Here is a 25544-nt window from a genome sequence, read left to right on the forward strand (position 1 = left end):
AAATTTTGGGGATTTTGAGCCCAATTTTGTGGATTTTGAGCCATTTTGGGGGGATTTGGAGCCACTTTTGGGTTATTTTGAGCCGCTTTGGTGATTTTGAGGAGATTTGGGAGGATTTTGAGCCAAATTTTGGGGGTTATCAGCGACTTTTGGGGGGATTTTGAGCCACTTTGGGAGGATTTTCAGCCAAATTTGGGGGAGTTTGAGCGACTTTTGTGGATTTGGAGCCAAATTTTGTTGATTTTGAGCCACTTTGGGGGAATTTTGAGACAAATTTTGGGGATTTTGAGCCAAATGTGGGGAATTTTGAGCCATTTCGGGTTATTTTGAGCCAAATTTGGGGGGATTTGGAGCCGGTTTGGGGGATTTTAGGGAGATTTGGGGGGATTTGGAGCCAAATTTTGGGAATTTTGAGCCAAATCTGGGGGGATTTTGACCCAAATTTTGTGGATTTTGAGGCAGATTTTGTGGATTTTGAGGCAGATTTTGTGGATTTTGACCCAAATTTCGCAGATTTCCCAATTTTTGGTCTCTGTTTCTCCCCCAGCCTGGGATGGTGACGCGATGCCCTCCCCTCCCCCACCCCCAACACTCCTGGGGGGATTTGGGGGGATTTGGAGCCACTTTTGGGGGATTTTCAGCCAATTTTGGGGGTTTTGAGCCACTTTGGGGGATTTTGAGGAGATTTGGGGGGATTTTGAGGCAGATTTTGTGGATTTTGAGCCAAATTTTGGGGATTTTGAGGCACTTTGGGGGATTTTGAGACAAATTTTGGGGATTTGGAGCCAAATTTGGGGAATTTTGAGCCAAATTTTAGGAATTTTGAGCCATTTTGGGTTATTTTGAGCCATTTTGGGGATTTGGAGCCGCTTTGGGGGATTTTAAGGAGATTTGGGGGGATTTTGAGCCAAATTTTGTGGATTTTGAGCCATTTTGGGGGATTTTGAGCTGCTTTGGGTGGATTTTGAGCCAAATTTTGCGGATTTTGAGGCAGATTTTGTGGATTTTGAGGCAGATTTTGTGGATTTTGACCCAAATTTCGCGGATTTCCCAATTTTTGGTCTCTGTTTCTCCCCCAGCCTGGGATGGTGACGCGATGCCCTCCCCTCCCCCACCCCCAACACTCCTGGGGGGATTTGGGGGGATTTGGAGCCACTTTTGGGGGGATTTGGAGACACTTTTGAGGGATTTGGAGCCACTTTGGGGAAATTTTGAGCCAAATTTTGGGAAGTTTTGAGCCATTTTGGGGATTTGGAGCCGGTTTGGGGGATTTTGAGGAGATTTGGGGGATTTTGTGCCAAATTTGGGGGATTTTGAGCCAAATTTTGGGAATTTTGAGCCACTATTGGGTATTTTGAGCTGGTTTTGTGGATTTTAAGGCGATTTAGGGGATTCTGAGCTGCTTTGTGAGGATTTTGAGCCACTTTTGGGGGATTTTGAGCCAAATTTTGGGGATTTTGAGCCAAATTTGGGGGGTTTTGAGACACTTTGGGGGATTTTGGGCTGCTTTGGGTGGATTTTGAGCCAAATTTTGTGGATTTTGCGCCATTTTTTGTGGATTTTGAGGCAGATTTTGTGGATTTTGAGGCAGATTTTGTGGATTTTGACCCAAATTTCGCGGATTTCCCAATTTTTGGTCTCTGTTTCTCCCCCAGCCTGGGATGGTGACGCGATGCCGCGCACTCCGGCCTCCAGCGAGGAGGAGGAGGGGGGCCGAGGCTCCGAATACCCCGAGGGCGACTCGGATTCGGGGAGTTCCCGCGAGGGCCCCCCCGGAACCAACCCCGGACCCCCCCGAACCCCTCGGGGACCCCCGAGACCCCCCCCGGCCCCCGACGACGCCCATTTCAGCATGATGGTTTTCCGCATCGGCATCCCCGACCTGCACCAGACGGTGAGGGAACAGCAAGAAAAACGCCGGATTTCACCCTAAAAAAATGGGGAATTCCACCCCAAAAAATTGGGAAATTCTTCCCAAAAAATCGGGAAATTCTCCCCAAAAAATTGGGAAATTCTCCCCAAAAAATTGGGAAATTCTCCCCAAAAAATCGGGAAAGGCACCCTAAAAAATCAGGAATTTCTCTTAAAAAAAGCGGGAAATTCCCCCAAAAAAATCAGGAAATTCTCCCCAAAAAATTGGGAAATTCACCCCAAAAAATCAGGAATTTCTCTCAAAAAATCCAGGAATTTACCCCAAAAATTTGGGAAATTCTCCCCAAAAAATCGGGAAAGGCACCCCCAAAAAATCAGGAATTTCTCTTAAAAAAATTGGGAAATTCCCCCCAAAATTTGGGAAATTCTCCCCAAAAAAGCGGGAAAGTCACCCCAAAAAATTGGGAAATTCTCTTAAAAAAATTGTGAAATTTACCCCAAAAAATTGGGAAATTCTCCCCAAAAAATTGGGAAATTCTCCCCAAAAAATTGGGAAATTCTCCTCAAAAAATTGAGAAATTCTCCCCAAAAAAGTGGGAAATTCTCCCAAAAAAATTGGGAAATTCTCCCCAAAAAAGTGGGAAATTCTTCCCAAAAAAATCGGGAAAGGCACCCCCAAAAAATCAAGAATTTCTCTTAAAAAAATTGGGAAATTCCCCCCAAAAAATCAGGAATTTCTCTCAAAAAAATCCAGGAATTTACCCCAAAAAATCGGGAAATTCACCCCAAAATTTGGGAAATGCATCCCAAAAAATCGGGAAAGGCACCCCCAAAAAATTGGGAAATTCTCTTAAAAAATTTGTGAAATTTACCCCAAAAAATTGGGAAATTCTCCCCAAAAAATCGGGAAATTCTCCCCAAAAAAGTGGGAAATTCTTCCCAAAAAATTGGGAAATTCTCCCCAAAAAATCGGGAAATTCTTCCCCCAAAATTGGGAAATTCTCCCCAAAAAAGTGGGAAAGGCACCCCAAAAAATTGGGAAATTCTCCCCAAAAAAGTGGGAAATTCTCCCCAAAAAAATCGGGAAATTCTTCCCAAAAAATCGGGAAATTCAACCCCCAAAAAATCGGGAATTTCTCTTAAAAAAATTGGGAAATTCCCCCCCAAAAAAATCGGGAAATTTACCCCAAAAAATCGGGAAATTTTTCCCAAAAAATCGGGAAATTCAACCCAAAATTTGGGAAATTCTCCCCAAAAAATCGGGAAATTCTCCCCAAAAAAGTGGGAAATTCTCCCCAAAAAATTGGGAAATTCTTCCCAAAAATCGGGAAATTTTCCCCCAAAAATTGGGAAATCCTCCCCAAAAACCAAAATAAAATTGGGGGAAAAAAGGAAAAAAATTGGGAGAAAATTCCAAAAAAAATTAGGAAATATTGGAAAAAATTTGGGGAAAGATCAGGAATATTCCCCTAAAAAAATTGGGAATATCTTTGAAAAAAAATTTGGGGGGACTGAAGAAATGGAGGGAAAAATCCTAAAAACTGGGAGAAAGGCTTCAAAAAATTTGGGATTTTCCACCCAAAAAAATAGGGGAGAAAAAGGAAAAAAATTGGGAGAAAATTAAAAAAAAAAATTGGGGAATGTTGGAAAAAAATTGGGGAAATGGTCTCAAAAAATTTGGGATTTTCCACCCAAAAAAATCGGGAGGAAAAAGGAAAAAAAATTGGGAAAAAATTCCAAAAAATTCCCAGGGGTTTTTTGGGGTCATTTTGGGAAGATTTGGGGCGATTTTCTCACACCAAACACCCCAAACCTGGGGATTTTTGGGTTTTCCTCACCCCAAAATTCCCAGCATTGAATTTTTGGGGTTCCCCTGTCCCAAACCCCAAAAACCTTTGGGATTCCCATTTTTTGCATCATCCCAGAGTCATTTTGAGTCAATTTTGGGTCATTTTGAGTCAATTTGGGGCCATTTCCTCACCCATTCACCCTTGAATCTGGGAACTTTTGGGATTCCCTCATCCCAAAATTCCCAGCATTGAATTTTTGGGATTCCCCTGTCCCAAACCCCAAAAATCTTTGGGATTCCCATTTTTTACATCATCCCAGGGTCATTTTGAGTCAATTTTGAGTCATTTTGAGTCAATTTGGGGCCATTTCCTCACCCATTCATCCTCAACTTTGGGGATTTTTGGGTTTCCCTCATCCCAAAATTCCCAGCATTGAATTTTTGGGGTTCCCCCACCCTGAACTCCCCAAAATCTTTGGGATTCCCATTTTTTACATCATCCCAGGGTCATTTTGGGTCATTTTGAGTCAATTTGGGGCCATTTCCTCACCCATTCATCCTCAACCTTGGGATATTTGGGATTTCCCTCATCCCAAAATTCCCAGCAATGAATTTTTGGGATTCCCCTGTCCCAAACCCCAAAAATCTTTGGGATTCCCATTTTTCGCATCATCCCAGCATCATTTTGGGTCATTTTGAGTCAATTTTGGGTCATTTTGAGTCAATTTGGGGCCATTTCCTCACCCATTCATCCTCAACTTTGGGGATTTTTTGGGTTTCCCTCATCCCAAAATTCCCAGCATTGAATTTTTGGGGTTCCCCCACCCTGAACTCCCCAAAATCTTTGGGATTCCCATTTTTGGGCTCATCCCCGGGACATTTTGGGTCATTTTGAGTCAATTTGGGGCCATTTCCTCACCCATTCCCCCTCAAACACAGGGATTTTTGGGTTTCCCTCATCCCAAAATTCCCAGGATTGAATTTTTGGGGTTCTCCCATCCTGAACTCCCCAAAATCTTTGGGATTCCCATTTTTTACATCATTCCAGGGTCATTTTGGGTCATTTTAAATCAATTTATGGCCATTTCCTCATTCATCCACCCTCAAACACGGGGATTTTTTCGCTTCCCCTCACCCCAAAATTCCCGGGATTGAATTTTCGGGATTCCCCCACCCTGAACCCCGGTTTTTTTTTGGGATTCCCCCCCAGAAGTGCCTGCGTTTCGACCCGGGGGCGGCGGTGTGGGCGGCCAAGCAGCTGCTGCTGTGCGCGCTGACCGAGGGCCTCCACATCCTCAACTTTGGGGATTTTTGGGATTCCCTCACCCCAAAATTCCTGGGATTCCCATTTTTGGGGTTCCCCCATCCTGAACTCCCCCAAACCTTTGGGATTCCCATTTTTGGGCCCATCCTAGAGTCATTTTGGGTCATTTTGAGTCAATTTGGGGCCATTTCCTCACCCATTCACCCTTGAATCTGGGAACTTTTGGGTTTCCCGCATCCCAAAATTCCCAGCATTGAATTTTTGGGGTTCCCCTGTCCCAAACCCCAAAAATCTTTGGGATTCCCATTTTTTGCATCATCCCAGGGTCATTTTGAGTCAATTTTGGGTCATTTTGAGTCAATTTGGGGCCATTTCCTCACTTGCGCATCCTCAACTTTGGGGATTTTTGGGTTTCCCTCACCCCAAAATTCCCAGGATTGAATTTTTGGGGTTCCCCCACCCTGAACTCCAAAAATCTTTGGGATTCCCATTTTTTACATCATCCCAGGGTCATTTTGGGTCATTTTGAGTCAATTTGGGGTCATTTCCTCACCCATCCATCCTCAACTTTGGGGATTTTTGGGTTTCCCTCATCCCAAAATTCCCAGCATTGAATTTTTGGGATTCCCCTGTCCCAAACCCCAAAAATCTTGGGGATTCCCATTTTTTACATCATCCCAGCATCATTTTGGGTCATTTTGAGTCAATTTTGGGTCATTTTGAGTCAATTTATGGCCATTTCCTCATTCATCCACCCTCAAACACAGGGATTTTTTCGCTTCCCCTCACCCCAAAATTCCCAGCATTGAATTTTCGGGATTCCCCCACCCTGAACCCCGGTTTTTTTTTGGGATTCCCCCCCAGAAGTGCCTGCGTTTCGACCCGGGGGCGGCGGTGTGGGCGGCCAAGCAGCTGCTGCTGTGCGCGCTGACCGAGGGCCTCCACATCCTCAACTTTGGGGATTTTTGGGATTCCCTCACCCCAAAATTCCTGGGATTCCCATTTTTGGGGTTCCCCCATCCTGAATTCCCCCAAACCTTTGGGATTCCCATTTTTTGCATCATCCCAGAGTCATTTTGGGTCATTTTGAGTCAATTTGGGGCCATTTCCTCACCCATTCCCCCTCAAACACAGGGATTTTTGGGTTTCCCTCATCCCAAAATTCCCAGCATTGAATTTTTGGGGTTCCCCTGTCCCAAACCCCAAAAATCTTTGGGATTCCCATTTTTTACATCATCCCAGCATCATTTTGGGTCATTTTGAGTCAATTTGGGGCCATTTCCTCACCCATTCATCCTCAACTTTGGGGTTTTTGGGTTTCCCTCATCCCAAAATTCCCAGCATTGAATTTTTGGGGTTCCCCTGTCCCAAACCCCAAAAATCTTTGGGATTCCCATTTTTTACATCATCCCAGGGTCATTTTGAGTCAATTTTGGGTCATTTTGAGTCAATTTAGGGCCATTTCCTCATTCATCCACCCTCAAACACGGGGATTTTTTTGCTTCCCCTCACCCCAAAATTCCCAGCATTGAATTTTTGGGGTTCCCCCACCCTAAACTCCCCAAAATCTTTGGGATTCCCATTTTTGGGCTCATCCCAGCATCATTTTGGGTCATTTTGAGTCAATTTGGGGCCATTTCCTCATTCATCCACCCTCAAACACAGGGATTTTTTCGCTTCCCCTCACCCCAAAATTCCCAGCATTGAATTTTCGGGATTCCCCCACCCTGAACCCCGGTTTTTTTTTTGGGATTCCCCCCCAGAAGTGCCTGCGTTTCGACCCGGGGGCGGCGGTGTGGGCGGCCAAGCAGCAGCTGCTGTGCGCGCTGACCGAGGGCCTCCACGACGGCCTCAACTACGGCCTCTTCCAGCCCGCGGCCGCCGGCCGCGACGCCAAGTTCCTGGACGAGGAGCGGCCGCTCCGCGATTACCCCCAGAGCTTCGACCAGGGCGTGCCCTACCTGGAGGTGGGCGTGGTCACCGAGGGTGTGGTCCTGGGGGGGCGTGGACTCCATTTGGGATGGGGTTTATGAGGGAGAATTTGGGTTAAAGTGGCGGATTTTGGGTTAAAATGAGGTGGGGTGGGCGTGGTCGGGGTTTGGGTGTGGCCCTGTGGGCGTGGTCTCCATTTGGGGTGGGGTTTATGAGGGAGAATTTGGGTTAAAGTGGCGGATTTTGGGTTAAAATGATGTGGGGTGGGCGTGGTCAGGGTTTGGGTGTGGTCCTGAGGGCGTGGTCAGGGTTTAGGTGTTGTCCGGGGGGTGTGGTTTGGGGTTAGGGTGGGGTTTATGAGGGAGAGTTTGGGTAAAAGTGGTGGATTTGGGGTTAAAATGATGCTGGATGGGCGTGGTCAGGGTTTGGGTGTGGTCATGGGGGCGTGGTCAGGGTTTTGGTGTGGTCCTGTGGGCGTGGACTCCATTTGGGGTGGGGTTTATGAGGGAGAATTTGGTTTAAAGTGGCGGGTTTTGGGTTAAAATGAGGTGGGGTGGGCGTGGTCGGGTTTGGGTGTGGTCCTATGGGCGTGGCCAGGGTTTGGGTGTGGTCCTGTGGGCGTGGTCTCCATTTGGGGTGGAGTTTTTGGGGAAGAATTTGGGTAAAAGTGGTGGATTTGGGGTTATAATTACATGGAGTGGGCGTGTTCAGGGTTTGGGTGTGGCCTTGTGGGCGTGGTCACCACGGGTGTGGTCCCTGGGGGGCGTGGTTTGGGTTTAGGTGGGAGAAAGGCAAGAACTGAATTAAAAGTGGCAGATTTGGGGTCAAAATTATGATGGGTGGGCGTGCCCAGGGTTTGGATGTGGTCCTGAGGGCGTGGTTAGGGTTTGGGTGTGGTCTGGGGGGGCGTGGTTTGGGGTTAGGGTGGGGTTTATGAGGGAGAATTTGGGTAAAAGTGGCGGATTTGGGGTTAAAATGATGATGGATGGGCGTGTCCAGGGTTTGGGTGTGGTCCTGGGGGTGTGGTCACCGTGGGTGTGGTCCCTGGGGGGCGTGGTCTCCATTTGGGGTGGAGTTTATGAGGGAGAATTTGGGTTAAAGTGGCGGATTTTGAGTTTAAATGAGATGGGGTGGGCGTGGTCAGGGTTTGGGTGTGGTCCTGTGGGCGTGGTCAGGGTTTGGGGTGGGGTTTATGAAGGAGAATCTGGGTTAAAGTGGCGGATTTTGGGTTAAAATGATGTGGGGTGGGCGTGGTCAGGGTTTGGGTGTGGTCCTGTGGGCGTGGTCAGGGTTTGGGTGCGGTCATGTGGGCGTGGCCTCAGGTGTGGCATAAATTTGGGGAGGGGCCAAAGGGGGGAAATTTGGGGGGAAAAGAGATAAATTGGGGGCGTGGTCAGAAAGGGGGAGGGGTTTAAACGGGCGTGTCCCGTGGGTGGGCGTGGCTTGTTACAGGTTTAGGGTGTGTCCTGCAGGGTGGGCGTGGCTTGGAACAGGTTTAGGGTGTGTCCTCGTGGGGTGGGCGTGGCTTAGGGTGGCTCTATGTTATTTCCCACGGGGTGGGCGTGGTCTGGGCAGGGCGGGGGGCGTGTCCCCCGCACGCGTGGGGGGGGGCGTGGCCCTGGTGCTGACCCCGCCCCCAGTTCCGGTACAAGACCCGGGTGTACAAACAAACCAACCTGGACGAGAAGCAGCTGGCCAAGCTCCACACCAAGGTGGGTGGGACACGCCCCCTCCGCCCTGGCCACGCCCCCTCCACCTCCTGAACACGCCTCTCCCATTCTTGACCACGCCCCAATTTCCTGGACACGCCCTCTCCTCGCTCTGGCCACGCCCCTTTCCCCGCAGAAGTGGCCACGCCTCCCAGGCTCTGCTCACACCCCCATGTAGGCCACGCCCCCTTCGGCCATTGACCCCGCCCCCACCCACTCGAATTCTTTGGATACGCCCCCTTCAAGAGTACCAGTGGCCACGCCCCCTTTTGGCGTGGCCACGCCCCTTTCGGGCATTGGTAACACCCCTGACATGATGGCTCTGCCCCTTTGTCTTTTGGCCACGCCCCTCTCCTGCCAGGCCACACCCCCCAGCCTGCATGGCCCCGCCCCTCCCCGGAGTCCCTGGGTGTCCCCGATGTCCCCAATGTCCCCTGACCCCCCCGATGTCCCCAATGTCCCCAGTGTCCCCTGACCCCCCCGATGTCCCCCTGATGTCCCCTGACCCCCCTAATGTCCCCAATGTCCCCCCCGACCCCCCAGTGTCCCCAATGTCCCCGATGTCCCCCCGATGTCCCCCTGATGTCCCCTGACCCCCCCAATGTCCCCAATGTCCCCCCCGACCCCCCAGTGTCCCCAATGTCCCCGATGTCCCCCTGATGTCCCCTGGTGTCCCCTGACCCCCCCAATGTCCTCAATGTCCCCCTGATGTCCCCCCTGACCTCCCCCCGATGTCCCCGATGTCCCCCTCGACCCCCCCGGTGTCCCCCCAATGTCCCCGACGTCCCCCTGATGTCCCCGATGTCCCCAATATCCCCTCGATGTCCCCGATGTCCCTGATGTCCCCGATGTCCCCAATATCCCCTCGATGTCCCCGATGTCCCTGATGTCCCCGATGTCCCCAATGTCCCCGATGTCCCCTGACCCCCCAATGTCCCCGATGTCTCCCCCGACCCCCTCCAATGTCCCCAAATGTCCCCCCTGATGTCCCCCCCCGATGTCCCCGATGTCCCCCCTGACGTCCCCCCGATGTCCCTGATGTCCCCCCTGACCCCCCCCGATGTCCCCGATGTCCCCCCTGACCCCCCCGATGTCCCCGATGTCCCCCCTGACCCCCCCCGATGTCCCCGATGTCCCCTTGATGTCCCCGATGTCCCCGATGTCCCCCCTGACCCCCCCGATGTCCCCGATGTCCCCCCTGACGTCCCCGCTGTCCCCAGACGGGGCTGCGGAAGTTTCTGGACTACGTCCAGCACGGCTCGGCGGAGAAGGTGGCGCGGCTGCTGGAGCTGGGGCTGGACCCCAACTACCACGACTCGGACTCGGGGGGTGAGACCCCCGAAAACACCCCCGGGAACCCCAAAAATCACCCTGGGAACCCCAAAAACACCCCCGGGAACCCCAAAAATACACCCAGGAACCCCAAAAAAACCCCTGGGACCCCCAAACACGGCCCCAGGAACCCCAAAAACGGCCCCAGGAACCCCAAAAACACCCCCGGGACCCCAAAAATACCCCCAGGACCCCCAAAAATGGCCCCAGGGACCCCCAAAAATACCCCCAGGAACCCCAAAAACACCCCCAGGAACCCCAAAAACAACTCGGGACCCCCAAAAACGGCTCCAGGACCCCCAAAAATACCCCTGGGAACCCCAAAAAACACCCTGGGACACCTAAAAATGGCTCCAGGACCCCCAAAAACACCCCCGGGAACCCCAAAAATCATCCCGGGACACCCAAAAATACCCCCGGGAACCCCAAAAACACCCCCGGGAACCCCAAAAATCATCCCGGGAACCCCAAAAACACCCCCGAGAACCCCAAAAACACCCCCGGGAACCCCAAAAACGGCCCTGGGACCCCCAAAAACACCCCCGGGAACCCCAAAAACACCCCCGGGACCCCCAAATTCCCAGGCACGGCCCCCCCCAGATCCTCAGGGACACCCCCAAATTCCTGGGGACACCCCCAATGTCCCCACAATGTCCCCAAATGTCCCCAAACCCCCCCCCCCAATGTCCCCAGAGGTCCCCAAGGCCCCCCGGGTGTCCCAAATGTCCCCACAATGTCCCCAAGGCCCCCGATGTCCCCAATGTCCCCGATGCCGTCCCCGTGTCCCCATTGCCATCCCTGATGTCCCCAACACTGTCCCCAATGTCCCCAATGTCCCCATCACTGTCCCCAATGTCCCCAACATCATCCCCGATGTCCCCAAAACCATCCCTGTGTCCCCAAAACCATCCCCGATGTCCCCAACGCCATCCCTGTGTCCTCATCACTGTCCCCAATGTCCCCAACTCTGTCCCCGTGTCCCCATCGCTGTCCCAATGTCCCCAACACCATCCCCGATGTCCCCAACTGTGTCCCCAATGTCCCCAAATGTCCCCATCACCGTCCCCAATGTCCCAAATGTCCCCATCACCATCTCCAATGTCCCCATCACCGTCCCCAATGTCCCCAACACCATCCCCGATGTCCCCAACACCATCCCAATGTCCCCAGTGCCATCCCTGTGTTCCCAATGTCCCCATCACTGTCCCCAATGTCCCCATCACTGTCCCCAATGTCCCCAACACCATCCCCGATGTCCCCATCACTGTCCCCAATGTCCCCAACACCATCCCAATGTCCCCAGTGCCATCCCTGTGTCCCCAATGCCCCCATCACTGTCCCCAATGTCCCCAACACCATCCCAATGTCCCCAGTGCCATCCCTGTGTTCCCAATGTCCCCATCACTTGTCCCCAATGTCCCCAACACCATCCCCAATGTCCCCAATGCCATCCCTGTGTCCCCAATGTCACAAATGTCCCCATCGCTATCTCAATGTCCCCATCACTGTCCCCAACGTCCCCAACTCTGTCCCTGTGTCCCCATCGCTGTCCCCGTGTCCCCATCACCATCCCTGCTGTCCCCATCACTGTCCCCGTGTCCCCATCGGTGTCCCCGCTGTCCCCAACGGTGTCCCCGCTGTCCCCAGAGACGCCGCTGACGCTGGCGGCGCAGCGCGAGGGCCCAGGTGAGGTTGAGATCATCCGGCTGCTCTGCCTGGGCGGGGCTCACCTGGATTTCCGCGCCCGCGACGGAGCCACCGCGCTGCACCGGGCGGTGTGCACGCGGCGGTACCCGGCGCTGCTGGTGAGACACCTGGGGACACCTGGGGACAGCTGGGGACACACCTGGGGACACCTGGGGACACCTGGGGACATGGGGGGACAGGGGGAGGGCGCTGCACCGGGCGGTGTGCACGCGGCGGTACCCGGCGCTGCTGGTGAGACACCTGGGGACACCTGGGGACAGCTGGGGACACACCTGGGGACACCTGGGGACACCTGGGGACATGGGGGGACAGGGGGAGGGCGCTGCACCGGGCGGTGTGCACGCGGCGGTACCCGGCGCTGCTGGTGAGACACCTGGGGACACCTGGGGACACACCTGGGGACACACCTGGGGACAGCTGGGGACACCTGGGGACATGGGGGGACAGGGGGAGGGCGCTGCACCGGGCGGTGTGCACGCGGCGGTACCCGGCGCTGCTGGTGAGACACCTGGGGACAGCTGGGGACAGCTGGGGACAGCTGGGGAACAGCTGGGGACACCTGGGGACACCTGGGGACACACCTGGGGACACCTGGGGAACACCTGGGGACACACCTGGGGACACCTGGGGACAGCTGGGGACACCTGGGGACACACCTGGGGACACACCTGGGGACAGCTGGGGACAGCTGGGGACACACCTGGGGACAGCTGGGGACACACCTGGGGACACACCTGGACACACCTGGGGACATGGGGGGACAGGGGGAGGGCGCTGCACCGGGCGGTGTGCACGCGGCGGTACCCGGCGCTGCTGGTGAGACACCTGGGGACACCTGGGGACACACCTGGGGACACCTGGGGACACCTGGGGACACCTGGGGACAGCTGGGGACAGCTGGGGACACCTGGGGACACTCCTGGGGACACCTGGGGACACTCCTGGGGACACCTGGGGACAGCTGGGGACACCTGGGGACACCTGGGGACACACCTGGGGACACCTGGGGACAGCTGGGGACAGCTGGGGACACACCTGGGGACACCTGGGGACACCTGGACATACCTGGGGACACCTGGACACACCTGGGGACAGCTGGACACACCTGGGGACACCTGGGGACAGCTGGGGACACACCTGGACACACCTGGACACACCTGGGGACACCTGGGGACACCTGGGGACAGCTGGGGACACCTGGGGACATGGGGGGACACATCTGGACACACCTGGGGACACCTGGGGATACCTGGACTCATCTGGGGACACACCTGGAGACATGGGGACACCTGGGGACACCTGGGGACAGCTGGGGACACCCACAGAGCAGAGGGGACACGGGGTTGCCATGGAGGGGTGTGGGGGTGTCACTGGGGGGGTCTGGGGGTGTCACAGGGGGTCTGGGGGTGTCACAGGGGGGGTCTGGGGGTGTCACAGGGGGGGTCTGGGGGTGTCACTGGGGGGGTCTGGGGGTGTCACAGGGGGTCTGGGGGTGTCACTGGGGGGGTCTGGGGGTGTCACAGGGGGTCTGGGGGTGTCACTGGGGAGGTCTGGGGGTGTCACAGGGGGTCTGGGGGTGTCACTGGGGAGGTTTGGGAGTGTCACAGGGGGTCTGGGGGTGTCACTGGGGGGGTCTGGGGGTGTCACAGGGGGTCTGGGGGTGTCACTGGGGGTCTGGGGGTGTCACTGGGGGGGTCTGGGGGTGTCACGGGGGGGTCTGGGGGTGTCACAGGGGGTCTGGGGGTGTCACTGGGGGGGTCTGGGGGTGTCACAGGGGGTCTGGGGGTGTCACAGGGGGGTCTGGGGGTGTCACTGGGGGGTCTGGGGGTGTCACTGGGGGTCTGGGGGTGTCACAGGGAGGTTTGGGGGTGTCACAGGGGGGGTCTGGGGGTGTCACAGGGGGTCTGGGGGTGTCACAGGGGGGTCTGGGGGTGTCACTGGGGGGTCTGGGGGTGTCACTGGGGGTCTGGGGGTGTCACAGGGGGTCTGGGGGTGTCACTGGGGGGGTCTGGGGGTGTCACTGGGGAGGTTTGGGGGTGTCACGGGGGGGTCTGGGGGTGTCACAGGGGGGTCTGGGGGTGTCACTGGGGGGGTCTGGGGGTGTCACAGGGGAGGTCTGGGGGTGTCACAGGGAGGTTTGGGGGTGTCACAGGGGGTCTGGGGGTGTCACTGGGGGTCTGGGGGTGTCACAGGGGGTCTGGGGGTGTCACAGGGGGGTCTGGGGGTGTCACTGGGGGGTCTGGGGGTGTCACTGGGGGTCTGGGGGTGTCACAGGGAGGTTTGGGGGTGTCACAGGGGGGGTCTGGGGTTGTCACAGGGGGTCTGGGGGTGTCACTGGGGGGGTCTTGGGGTGTCACTGGGGGTCTGGGGGTGTCACAGGGAGGTTTGGGGGTGTCACAGGGGGTCTGGGGGTGTCACAGGGGGGTCTGGGGGTGTCACAGGGGGTCTGGGGGTGTCGCAGGGGGGGTCTGGGGGTGTCACAGGGGGGTCTGGGGGCGTCACAGGGGGTCTGGGGGTGTCACAGGGGGTTTGGGGGTGTCACAGGGGGTTTGGGGGTGTCACAGGGTGGTCTGGGGGTGTCACAGGGGAGGTTTGGGGGTGTCACAGGGGGTCTGGGGGTGTCACAGGGGGTCTGGGGGTGTCACAGGGGGTTTGGGGGTGTCACAGGGGAGGTTTGGGGGTGTCACAGGGGGTCTGGGGGTGTCACAGGGGGGGTCTGGGGGTGTCACTGGGGGTCTGGGGGTGTCACAGGGGGGTCTGGGGGTGTCACAGGGGGTCTGGGGGTGTCACAGGGTGGGGTCTGGGGGTGTCACAGGGGGTCTGGGGGTGTCGCAGGGGGGGTCTGGGGGTGTCATTGGGGGGTCTGGGGGTGTCACAGGGGGTCTGGGGGTGTCACTGGGGGGTCTGGGGGTGTCACTGCGGGGGTCTGGGGGTGTCACTGGGGGGGTCTGGGGGTGTCACAGGGGGTCTGGGGGTGTCACAGGGGGGTCTGGGGGTGTCACAGGGGGGTCTGGGGGTGTCACTGGGGGTCTGGGGGTGTCACAGGGGGTTTGGGGGTGTCACAGGGGGGTCTGGGGGTGTCACTGGGGGTCTGGGGGTGTCACTGGGGGTCTGGGGGTGTCACAGGGGGTCTGGGGATGTCACTGGGGGGGTCTGGGGGTGTCACTGGGGGGCCTGGGGTGTCACAGGGGGGGTCTGGGGGTGTCACAGGGGAGGTCTGGGGGTGTCACAGGGCGTCCCAGGGTGTCCCAGGGGTGTCCCAAGGGTGTCACCAGTGTCACCCGCAGGCGCTGCTGGACCTGGGGGGGTCCCCGAACTACAAGGACCGTCGGGGCCTGACCCCCCTGTACCACACGGCCATGGTGGGCGGGGACCCGCGGTGCTGCGAGCTGCTGCTGTACAACCGCGCGCACATCGGCACGGCTGACGAGAACGGCTGGCAGGAGATACACCAGGTGACAGCCCTGTCACCGTCACCGCGTCGCCGTGTCATTGTGTCACCCCATTATCCCGTTATACCATTCCTGTGTGACATCATCCCTGTGTGACATCATCACTGTGTGACATCATCACCGTGTGACATCGGCACGGCTGACGAGAACGGCTGGCAGGAGATACACCAGGTGACAGCCATGTCACCGCGTCACCGTGTCACTGTGTCATTGTGTCACCCCATTATCCCGTTATACCATCCCTGTGTGACATCATCCCTGTGTGACATCATCACTGTGTGACATCATCACCGTGTGACATCGGCACGGCTGACGAGAACAGCTGGCAGGAGATACACCAGGTGACAGCCCTGTCACCGTCACCGCGTCACCGTGTCACTGTGTCATTGTGTCACCCCATTATCCCATTATACCATTATACCATCCCTGTGTGACATCATCACTGTGTGACATCATCACTGTGTGACATCGGCACAGCTCACGAGAACGGCTGGCAGGAGATACACCAGGTGACAGCCGTGTCAGTCACCGCATCACCGTGTCACCGTGTCATTGTGTCACTGTGTCACCCCATTATCCCGTTATACCATCCCTGTGTGACATCATCCCTGTGTGACATCATCCCTGTGTGACATCATCACCGTGTGACATCGGCACGGCTGATGAGAACGGCTGGCAGGAGATACACAAGGTGACAGCCATGTCACCATCACCGTGTCATTGTCACCGTGTCACTGTGTCACTGTGTCACCCCATTATCCCATTATCCCGTTATACCATCCCTGTGTGACATCATCACCGTGTGACATCATCACCGTGTGACATCACCACCGTGTGACATCGGCACGGCTGACGAGAATGGCTGGCAGGAGATACACCAGGTGACAGCCCTGTAACCGTGTCATTGTCACCGTGTCATTGTGTCATTGTGTCACCCCCATTATCCCATTATCCCGTTATACCATCCCTGTGTGACATCATCACTGTGTGACATCATCACTGTGTGACATCATCACCGTGTGACATCGGCACGGCTGACAAGAACGGCTGGCAGGAGATACACCAGGTGACAGCCATGTCACCGTCACCGCGTCACCGTGTCATTGTGTCATTGTGTCACCCCATTATCCCATTATACCATCCCTGTGTGACATCATCACTGTGTGACATCATCACGATGTGACATCGGCACGGCTGACGAGAACGGCTGGCAGGAGATACACCAGGTGACAGCCCTGTCACCGTCACAGTGTCACTGTGTCATTGTGTCACCCCATTATCCCATTATACCATCCCTATGTGACATCATCACTGTGTGACATCATCACCGTGTGACATCGGCATGGCTGATGAGAACGGCTGGCAGGAGATACACCAGGTGACAGCCGCGTCACCGTGTCATTGTCACCATGTCACATTGTCACTGTGTCATCGTGTCACCCTGTACAAATTGCCACACTGTCGCTGTCACGTTGTCACCGTGTCACCCAATCCTGCTGTCACTGTGCCAGCCTGTCAAAATCTCACATTGTCACCGTGTCACCATGACAGCCTGTCACCATCTCACATTGTCACCGTCTCACATTGTCACCGTGCCAGCCTGTCACCGTCTCACATTGTCACCGTCTCACATTGTCACCATGTCACCGTGCCAGCCCGTCGCCGTCTCACATTGTCACATTGTCACCGTGACAGCCTGTCACCGTCTCACATTGTCACCGTCTCACATTGTCACCATCTCACATTGTCACCGTGTCACCGTGACAGCCTGTCACCGTCTCACATTGTCACCATCTCACATTGTCACCGTGTCACCGTGACAGCCTGTCACCGTCTCACATTGTCACCGTCTCACATTGTCACCGTGTCACCGTCTCACATTGTCACCGTCTCACATTGTCACCGTCTGACATTGTCACCGTGTCACCATGACAGCCTGTCACCATCTCACATTCTCACCGTCTCACATTGTCACCGTGTCACCGTGACAGCCTGTCATCATCTCACATTGTCACCCTGTCACCGTGCCAGCCCGTCGCCGTCTCACATTGTCACCGTGTCACCATGCCAGCCTGTCACCGTCTCACATTGTCACCGTCTGACATTGTCACCGTGTCACCGTGACAGCCTGTCACCGTCTCACATTGTCACCGTCTCACATTGTCACCGTGTCACCGTGACAGCCTGTCATCATCTCACATTGTCACCCTGTCACCGTGCCAGCCCGTCGCCGTCTCACATTGTCACCGTGTCACCATGCCACCATGCCAGCCTGTCACTGTCTCACATTGTCACCGTCTGACATTGTCACCGTGTCACCGTGACAGCCTGTCACCGTCTCACATTGTCACCGTGTCACCGTCTCACATTGTCACCATCTCACATTGTCACCGTCTCACATTGTCACCGTGTCACTGCCATCACCGCGCCGGTGTCAGGTGTCACTCTGCCATGTCACCGTGTCACCCCATCAGCCACATCCCCGGATGTCCCCAAATCCCCCCGACATCCCCGATGTCCCCGATGTCCCCAAGGTCCCCGATGTCCCCAACACCCCCAATGCCCCAGATGTCCCCGATGTCCCCAAGGTCCCAGCTGTCCCCCCATCCCCAGCTGTCCCCGATGTCCCCAAGGTCCCAGCTGTTCCCCCATCCCCAGATGTCCCCGATGTCCCCAGTATGTCCCCAGTTCCCCCTGGATGTCCCCACTGTCCCCAGATGTCCCCGCTGTCCCTGCTGAGGTCCCCGATGTCCCCCCCATCCCCAAATGTCCCCAACACCCCACATGTCCCCGCTGTCCCCAATTCCCCTTGACGTCCCCAGATGTCCCCGCTGAGGTCCGTGATGTCCTCAGTGTCCCCAATGTCCCCTCTGATGTCCCCAATGTCCCCAATGTCCCCAATCCCCCACAATGTCCCCATTGTCCCCAATGTCCCCAATGTCCCCAATGTCCCCAATCCCCCTAATGTCCCCAATGTCCCCAATCCCCTCAATGTCCCCAATGTCCCCGATGTCCCCAGTGTCCCCTCTGATGTCCCCACTGTCCCCAGGCGTGCCAGCACGGCCACTCACAGCACTTGGAGCATGACCCACTGTCCTTAATGTCCCCAATGTCCCCAGTGTCCCCAATGTCCCCCCATTGTCCCCAATCCCCCCAATGTCCCCTCTGATGTCCCCAATGTCCCCTACTGGCCCCGATGTCCCCAATGTCCCCAAATCCCTCCAACTTCCCCTGCTGTCCCCATTGTCCCCAATGTCCCCAATGTCCCCACTGTCTCCACTGTCCCCTCTGATGTCCCCAGTGTCCCCAATCCCCCCTATGTCCCCACTGTCCTCAATGTCCCCAACCCCCCCAATGTCCCCAATGTCCCCAATGTCCCCAATGACCCCAACCCCCCCAATGTCCCCAATGTCCCCAATGTCCCCACTGTCCCCGATGTCCCCACTGTCCCCGATGTCCCCAGTGTCCCCTCTGATGTCCCCACTGTCCCCAGGCGTGCCAGCACGGCCACTCGCAGCACTTGGAGCATTTGCTGTTCTACGGGGCCGAGGCGGCGGCGCAGAACGCGTCCGGCAACACCGCGCTGCACATCTGCGCCCTCTACAACAAGGTGGGGACATCGGGGACATCGGGGACATCGGGGACATCGGGGACATTGGGGACATCGGGGACATCGGGGACATTGGGGACATCGGGGACATCAGGGACATCGGGGACATCGGGGACATTGGGGACATTGGGGACAGTGGGGACATTGGGAACATCAGGGACATCGGGGACATCGGGGACATTGGGGACAATGGGGACACTGGGGACATTGGGGCGCAGAACGCGTCCGGCAACACCGCGCTGCACATCTGCGCCCTCTACAACAAGGTGGGGACACTGGGGACATCGGGGACATCGGGGACAATGGGGACATTGGGGACATTGGGGACATTGGGGACAATGGGGACATTGGGGACATCAGGGACATCGGGGACAGTGGGGACATTGGGGACACTGGGGCGCAGAACGCGTCCGGCAACACCGCGCTGCACATCTGCGCCCTCTACAACAAGGTGGGGACATCGGGGACATCGGGGACAGCTGGGGACATTGGGGACAATGGGGACATCGGGGACATCGGGGACATTGGGGACATCGGGGACATTGGGGACATTGGGGACATTGGGGACATTGGGGACATCGGGGACATCGGGGACATCGGGGACATTGGGGACAGTGGGGACATTGGGGACACTGGGGACAATGGGGACATCGGGGACATTGGGGACAGTGGGGACATTGGGGACACTGGGGACAATGGGGACAATGAGGACAATGGGGACAATGGGGACAATGGGGACATTGGGGACAGTGGGGACATTTGGGGACACTGGGGACAATGGGGACATTGGGGACATCGGGGACATTGGGGACAATGGGGACATCGGGGACATTGGGGACACTGGGGACATCGGGGACATCGGGGCCATCGGGGACATTGGGGACAATGGGGACATCGGGGACATTGGGGACATTGGGGTCATTGGGGACATCGGGGACATTGGGGACATTTGGGGACATCAGGGACAATGGGGACATTGAGAACGTTTGGGGACAATGGGGACATCGGGGGCATTGAGGACAGTGGGGACATTGGGGACATCAGGGACAATGGGGACATTGGGGACATCGGGGACATTGGGGACATTGGGGACAATGGGGACATTGAGAACGTTTGGGGACATCTGGGGACATTGGGGTTTTGGGATTCGGTGATTTTGGTGATTTTGGTGATTTTGGTGATTTTGGTGATTTTGGTGTTTCGGGACGTGTGGAAATGGGGACATTCCAGAGTTCTGGGGACACCGGTGACACTCGGGTGACATCGGTGTCCCCGTGTGTCCCCCACCCCCCCAGGAGAGCTGCGCCCGCATCCTCCTGTACCGAGGGGCCAACAAGGAGGTGAAGAACAACAGCGGGCAGACGCCGTTCCAGGTGACACTGGGGACACTGGGGACACTGGGGACACTGGGGACACTGGGGACATTGGGGACACTGGGGACACTGGGGACATTGGGGACAGCTGGGGACACTGGGGACACTGGGGACACTGGGGACACTGGGGACATTGGGGACATTGGGGACACTGGGGACACTGGGGACATTGGGGACAGCTGGGGACACTGGGGACACTGGGGACACTGGGGACATTGGGGACACTGGGGACACTGGGGACACTGGGGACACTGAGGACATTGGGGACATTGGGGACACTGGGGGGATTGGGGACACTGGGGACATTGGGGACATTTGGGGCAGATGCCGTTCCAGGTGACACTGGGGACACTGGGGACATTGGGGACACTGGGGACACTGGGGACACTGGGGACATTTGGGGCAGACGCCGTTCCAGGTGACACTGGGGACACTGGAGACATTGGGGGGATTGGGGACATTGGGGACATTGGGGGGATTGGGGACATTGGGGACATTGGGGACACTGGGGACACTGGGGACATTTGGGACACTGCAGAGGGGGTGACCCCCCGTGTGAGTGTCCCCATCTCTGTCCCCCTGTCCCTCTCTCCTTCTCTCTCTGTCCCTCTGTCCCCGTGTCCGTCTGTCCCCGTGTCCCCCTGTCTGTCCCCTGTCCCCTGTCCCCGTGTCCGTCTGTCCCCGTGTCCGTCTGTCTGTCCCCTGTCCCCGTGTCCCCCTGTCTGTCCCCATGTCCCCCTGTCTGTCCCCTGTCCCCGTGTCCGTCTGTCTGTCCCGGTGTCCGTCTGTCTGTCCCCTGTCCCCGTGTCCCCCTGTCTGTCCCCGTGTCCGTCTGTCCCCGTGTCCGTCTGTCCCTCTGTCCCCGTGTCCGTCTGTCCCTCTGTCCCCGTGTCCGTCTGTCCCCGTGTCCCTCTGTCTGTCCCCGTGTCCCCGTGTCCCTCTGTCTGTCCCCGTGTCCCCGTGTCCGTCTGTCCCCGTGTCCGTCTGTCTGTCCCCTGTCCCCGTGTCCGTCTGTCCCCTGTCCCGGTGTCCGTCTGTCCCCGTGTCCGTCTGTCTGTCCCCGTGTCCCCCTGTCTGTCCCCTGTCCCCGTGTCCGTCTGTCTGTCCCCGTGTCCCTCTGTCTGTCCCCGTGTCCCTCTGTCTGTCCCCTGTCCCCGTGTCCGTCTGTCTGTCCCCGTGTCCCGGTGTCCCTCTGTCCGTCCCCTGTCCCCGTGTCCCTCTGTCTGTCCCCTGTCCCGGTGTCCGTCTGTCCGTCCCCGTGTCCCGGTGTCCCCGTGTCCGTCTGTCCCGGTGTCCCGGTGTCTGTCTGTCCCTCTGTCCGTCTGTCCCGGTGTCCGTCTGTCCGTCCCCGTGTCCGTCTGTCCCCGTGTCCCGGTGTCCGTCTGTCCCGGTGTCCGTCTGTCCGTCCCCTGTCCCGGTGTCCGTCTGTCTGTCCCGGTGTCCGTCTGTCCCCTGTCCCCGTGTCCCCGTGTCCCCGTGTCCCCGTGTCCGTCTGTCCCCGTGTCCGTCTGTCCGTCCCCTGTCCCCGTGTCCGTCTGTCTGTCCCGGTGTCCGTCTGTCCGTCCCGCAGGTCGCGGTGATCGCCGGGAATTTCGAGCTGGGGGAGCTCATCAAGAACCACCGGGACAGCGACGTGGGTGAGCGGGGACAGGGACAGGGGACAGCGACAGGGGACAGCGACAGGGGACAGGGACAGGGGACAGGGACAGGGGACAGGGACAGGGGACAGGGGACAGGGACAGGGACAGGGGACAGGGACAGGGGACAGGGACAGGGGACAGGGACAGGGGACAGCGGGGGGACAGCGGGGGGACACTGAGGGGACAGCGGGGGGACACCGGGGGAACAGCGGGGGGACATCGGGGGGACACTGAGGGGACATCGGGGGGACATTGGGGGGACATCGGGGACACCGGGGGGACACCGGGGGGACACTGGGGGGGGGGTGTTGGGGACATCGGGGGGATTTGGGGACATTGGGGGGACCTCGGGGGGACAGCGGGGACACCGGGGGGACATTGGGGATATTGGGGGGACACTGAGGGGACACTGAGGGGACACCGGGGGGGGCACCGGGGGGATTTGGGGACACCGGGGGGGACATCGGGGGGACACCGGGGGGATTTGGGGACACCGGGGGGATCTGGGGACATTTGGGGGACACGGGACTGGGGCGGGGCACAGAGGAGCTTTGGGGACGGGGGGGAGGGGAGATGGGAGGAACGCGGGGGGGGGGGGGGGGGTCCGGCCCTTCCTTCCCCCAAACCCCCCCAAAATCCCCCAAAATCCCCCCAAAATCCCCCCAGACCCCCCCCAAAATCCCCCCAAAATCCCCCCAAAATCCCCCCAAACCCCCCCAAAATCCCCCAAAATCCCCCCCAAAATCCCCCCAAACCCCCCCAGACCCCCCAAAATCCCCCCAAACCCCCCCAAACCCCCCCAGACCCCCCAAATCCCCCCAAACCCCTCCAGACCCCCCAAATCCCCCCAGCTCCCCCAAATCTCCCCCAAATCCCCCCAAAACCCTCCAGACCCCCCAAATCCCCCCCAAACCCCCCCAAACCCCTCCCGGACCCCCCCAAATCCCCCCAGACCCCCCCAGACCCCCCCAAACCCCCCCTGACGCCCCCCCAGTGCCATTCCAGGAGAGCCCCAGACCCCCCAAATCCCCCCCAAACCCCTCCCGGACCCCCCCAGACCCCCCCAGACCTCCCCAGACCCCCCCTGACGCCCCCCCAGTGCCGTTCCAGGAGAGCCCCAGACCCCCCAAATCCCCCCAGACCCCCCCAAAACCCTCCCCACCCCCCAAATCCCCCCCAAACCCCTCCCGGACCCCCCCAAACCCCCCCCCAATCCCCTCCAGACCCCCCCAAGCCCCCCCTGACGCCCCCCCAGTGCCGTTCCAGGAGAGCCCCAGACCCCCCAAATCCCCCCAAATCCCCCCAAATCCCCCCCAAACCCCTCCCGGACCCCCCCAAATCCCCCCAGACCCCCCCTGACGCCCCCCCAGTGCCGTTCCAGGAGAGCCCCAGATCCCCCAAATCCCCCCAGACCCCCCCAAATCCCCCCCAAATCCCCCCAAATCCCCCCCAAACCCCTCCAGACCCCCCCAAACCCCCCCCCCAAACCCCCCCCAGACCCCTCCAGACCCCCCCAGACCCCCCCAGAGCCCCCCTGACGCCCCCCCAGTGCCGTTCCAGGAGAGCCCCAGACCCCCCCAAATCCCCCCAGACCCCCCAGACCCCCCAAATCCCCCCCAAGCCCCCCCTGACGCCCCCCCAGTGCCGTTCCAGGAGAGCCCCAGACCCCCCAAATCCCCCCAAATCCCCCCAAATCCCCCCCAAACCCCTCCCGGACCCCCCCAAATCCCCCCAGACCCCCCCTGACGCCCCCCCAGTGCCGTTCCAGGAGAGCCCCAGATCCCCCAAATCCCCCCAGACCCCCCCAAATCCCCCCCAAATCCCCCCAAATCCCCCCCAAACCCCTCCAGACCCCCCCAAACCCCCCCCCCAAACCCCCCCCAGACCCCTCCAGACCCCCCCAGACCCCCCCAGAGCCCCCCTGACGCCCCCCCAGTGCCGTTCCAGGAGAGCCCCAGACCCCCCCAAATCCCCCCAGACCCCCCAGACCCCCCAAATCCCCCCCAAGCCCCCCCTGACGCCCCCCCAGTGCCGTTCCAGGAGAGCCCCAGACCCCCCAAATCCCCCCAGACCCCCCAAATCCCCCCCAAACCCCCCCAAATCCCCCCCAAACCCCTCCCAGACCCCCCCAGACCCCCCCAGACCTCCCCAGACCCCCCCTGACGCCCCCCCAGTGCCGTTCCAGGAGAGCCCCAGACCCCCCAAATCCCCCCAGACCCCCCCAAATCCCCCCCAAACCCCTCCCGGACCCCCCCAAACCCCTCCAGACCCCCCCAGACCCCCCCTGACGCCCCCCCAGTGCCGTTCCAGGAGAGCCCCCAGTTCGCCGGGCGCCGCCGGGAGGGGCTCCGGGGGCTCCCCCTCCCCCCCCAGCGCCTCCTCCGGGCCAACAGCGACACCGGGGGGGGGGCCCTGCCCGAGTGGGTCCTGAGGGGTCCCCCCGGAGCCCCCCCGGCCCCCCGGCCCCCCTCGGGGACCCTGCGCAGCTCCAGCTCCCCCCGAGGGGCCCGCGCCCGATCCCCCTCCCGGGGGAGGCACCCGGAGGAGCCCCGGAGGCAACCGAGGGGCAGGCCCAGGTACGGGGGGGGATTTGGGGGGGTCTCGGGGGGATTTGGGGGGGTCTCAGGGGGTTCTGAGGGGATTGGGGGGGTCTCAGGGGGGATTTGGGGTCTGGGACCCCTTGAAAAGGCACCAGGAGGAGCCCCAAGGGTGGCCCAGGTATGGAGAGGACTCCTGGGGGGATTTGGGGGGGGTCTCGGGGGGATTTGGGGAGGGTTTGGGGGGATTTGGGGTGGTCCTGTGGGGATTTGGGGGAATTTGGGGGGGTCTCGGGGGGATTTGGGGGGGTCTCAGGGGGTCCTGAGGGGATTTGGGGGGGTCTCGGGGGGATTTGGGGGGGGTTTGGGGGGGATTTGGGGTCCGGGACCCCCAGAAAAGGCACCCGGAGGAGCCCCAAGAGTGGCCCAGGTATGGAGAGGACACCTGGGGGGATTTGGGGGGTCTCGTGGGGATTTGGGGGGGTCTCAGGGGGTCCTGAGGGGATTTGGGGGGGGTTTGGGGGGATTTGGGGTCCGGGACCCCCAGAAAAGGCACCCGGAGGAGCCCCAAGGGTGGCCCAGGTATGGAGAGGACACCTGGGGGCAACCTGAGGGGATTTGGGGGGCTCTTGGGGGGATTTGGGGGGATCTCGGGGGGTTTTGGGGGGGGTCTCGAGGGGTCCTGAGGGGATTTGGGGGGGTTTGGGGGAGGTTTGGGGTCCGGGACCCCTGGAAAAGGCACCAGGAGGAGCCCCGGAGGCAACCGAGGGGCAGGCCCAGGTACGGGGGGGATTTGGGGGGGTCTCGGGGGGATTTGGGGGGTCTCGGGGGGATTTGGGGGGTCTCGGGGGGGATTTGGGGTCCGGGACCCCTGGAAAAGGCACCCGGAGGAGCCCCAAGAGTGGCACAGGTATAGAGAGGACACCTGGGGGCAACCTGGGGGGATTTGGGGGGATCTCGGGGGGATTTGGGGGGATCTCGGGGGGTCCTGTGGGGATTTGGGGGGGTCTCGGGGGGGATTTGGGGGCCGGGACCCCCAGAAAAGGCACCTGGAGGAGCCCCAAGGGTGGTCCAGGTACGGGGGGGACACCTGGGGGGAACCTGGGGGGGTCCTGAGGGATTTTGGGGGGATCTCGGGGGGTTTTGGGGGGATTTGGGGGGGGTTTGGGGGGATTTGGGGTCCGGGACCCCCAGAAAAGGCACCTGGAGGAGCCCCAAGGGTGGCCCAGGTATGGAGAGGACACCTGGGGGGATTTGGGGGGGGTCTCGGGGGGATTTGGGGGGGATTTGGGGGGTCCTGAAGAGATTTGGGGGGGCTGTGAGCTTT

The 25544-nt window shown here is 59.1% G+C and overlaps 1 protein-coding gene across 1 annotated transcript in view; it reads left to right on the forward strand.

The window, feature by feature from the left end:
- Positions 1 to 25544, forward strand: part of SHANK1 (SH3 and multiple ankyrin repeat domains 1) — a 102530-nt gene that overhangs the window by 14917 nt on the left and 62069 nt on the right. The window contains exons 2-11 of the mRNA XM_086871550.1: positions 1656 to 1894; positions 6689 to 6892; positions 8498 to 8569; positions 9787 to 9895; positions 11546 to 11703; positions 14893 to 15060; positions 18551 to 18667; positions 19963 to 20040; positions 21611 to 21677; positions 23980 to 24256. Coding sequence (XP_086727676.1) covers positions 1673 to 1894; positions 6689 to 6892; positions 8498 to 8569; positions 9787 to 9895; positions 11546 to 11703; positions 14893 to 15060; positions 18551 to 18667; positions 19963 to 20040; positions 21611 to 21677; positions 23980 to 24256 — 1472 coding nt within the window. The 5' untranslated portion in view covers positions 1656 to 1672. The remainder of the gene's footprint in view (positions 1 to 1655; positions 1895 to 6688; positions 6893 to 8497; positions 8570 to 9786; positions 9896 to 11545; positions 11704 to 14892; positions 15061 to 18550; positions 18668 to 19962; positions 20041 to 21610; positions 21678 to 23979; positions 24257 to 25544) is intronic.

Source organism: Cyanistes caeruleus, chromosome 36 (genome assembly GCF_971803275.1).
Source record: "Cyanistes caeruleus chromosome 36, bCyaCae1.hap1.1, whole genome shotgun sequence".
Taxonomy (NCBI): domain Eukaryota; kingdom Metazoa; phylum Chordata; class Aves; order Passeriformes; family Paridae; genus Cyanistes; species Cyanistes caeruleus.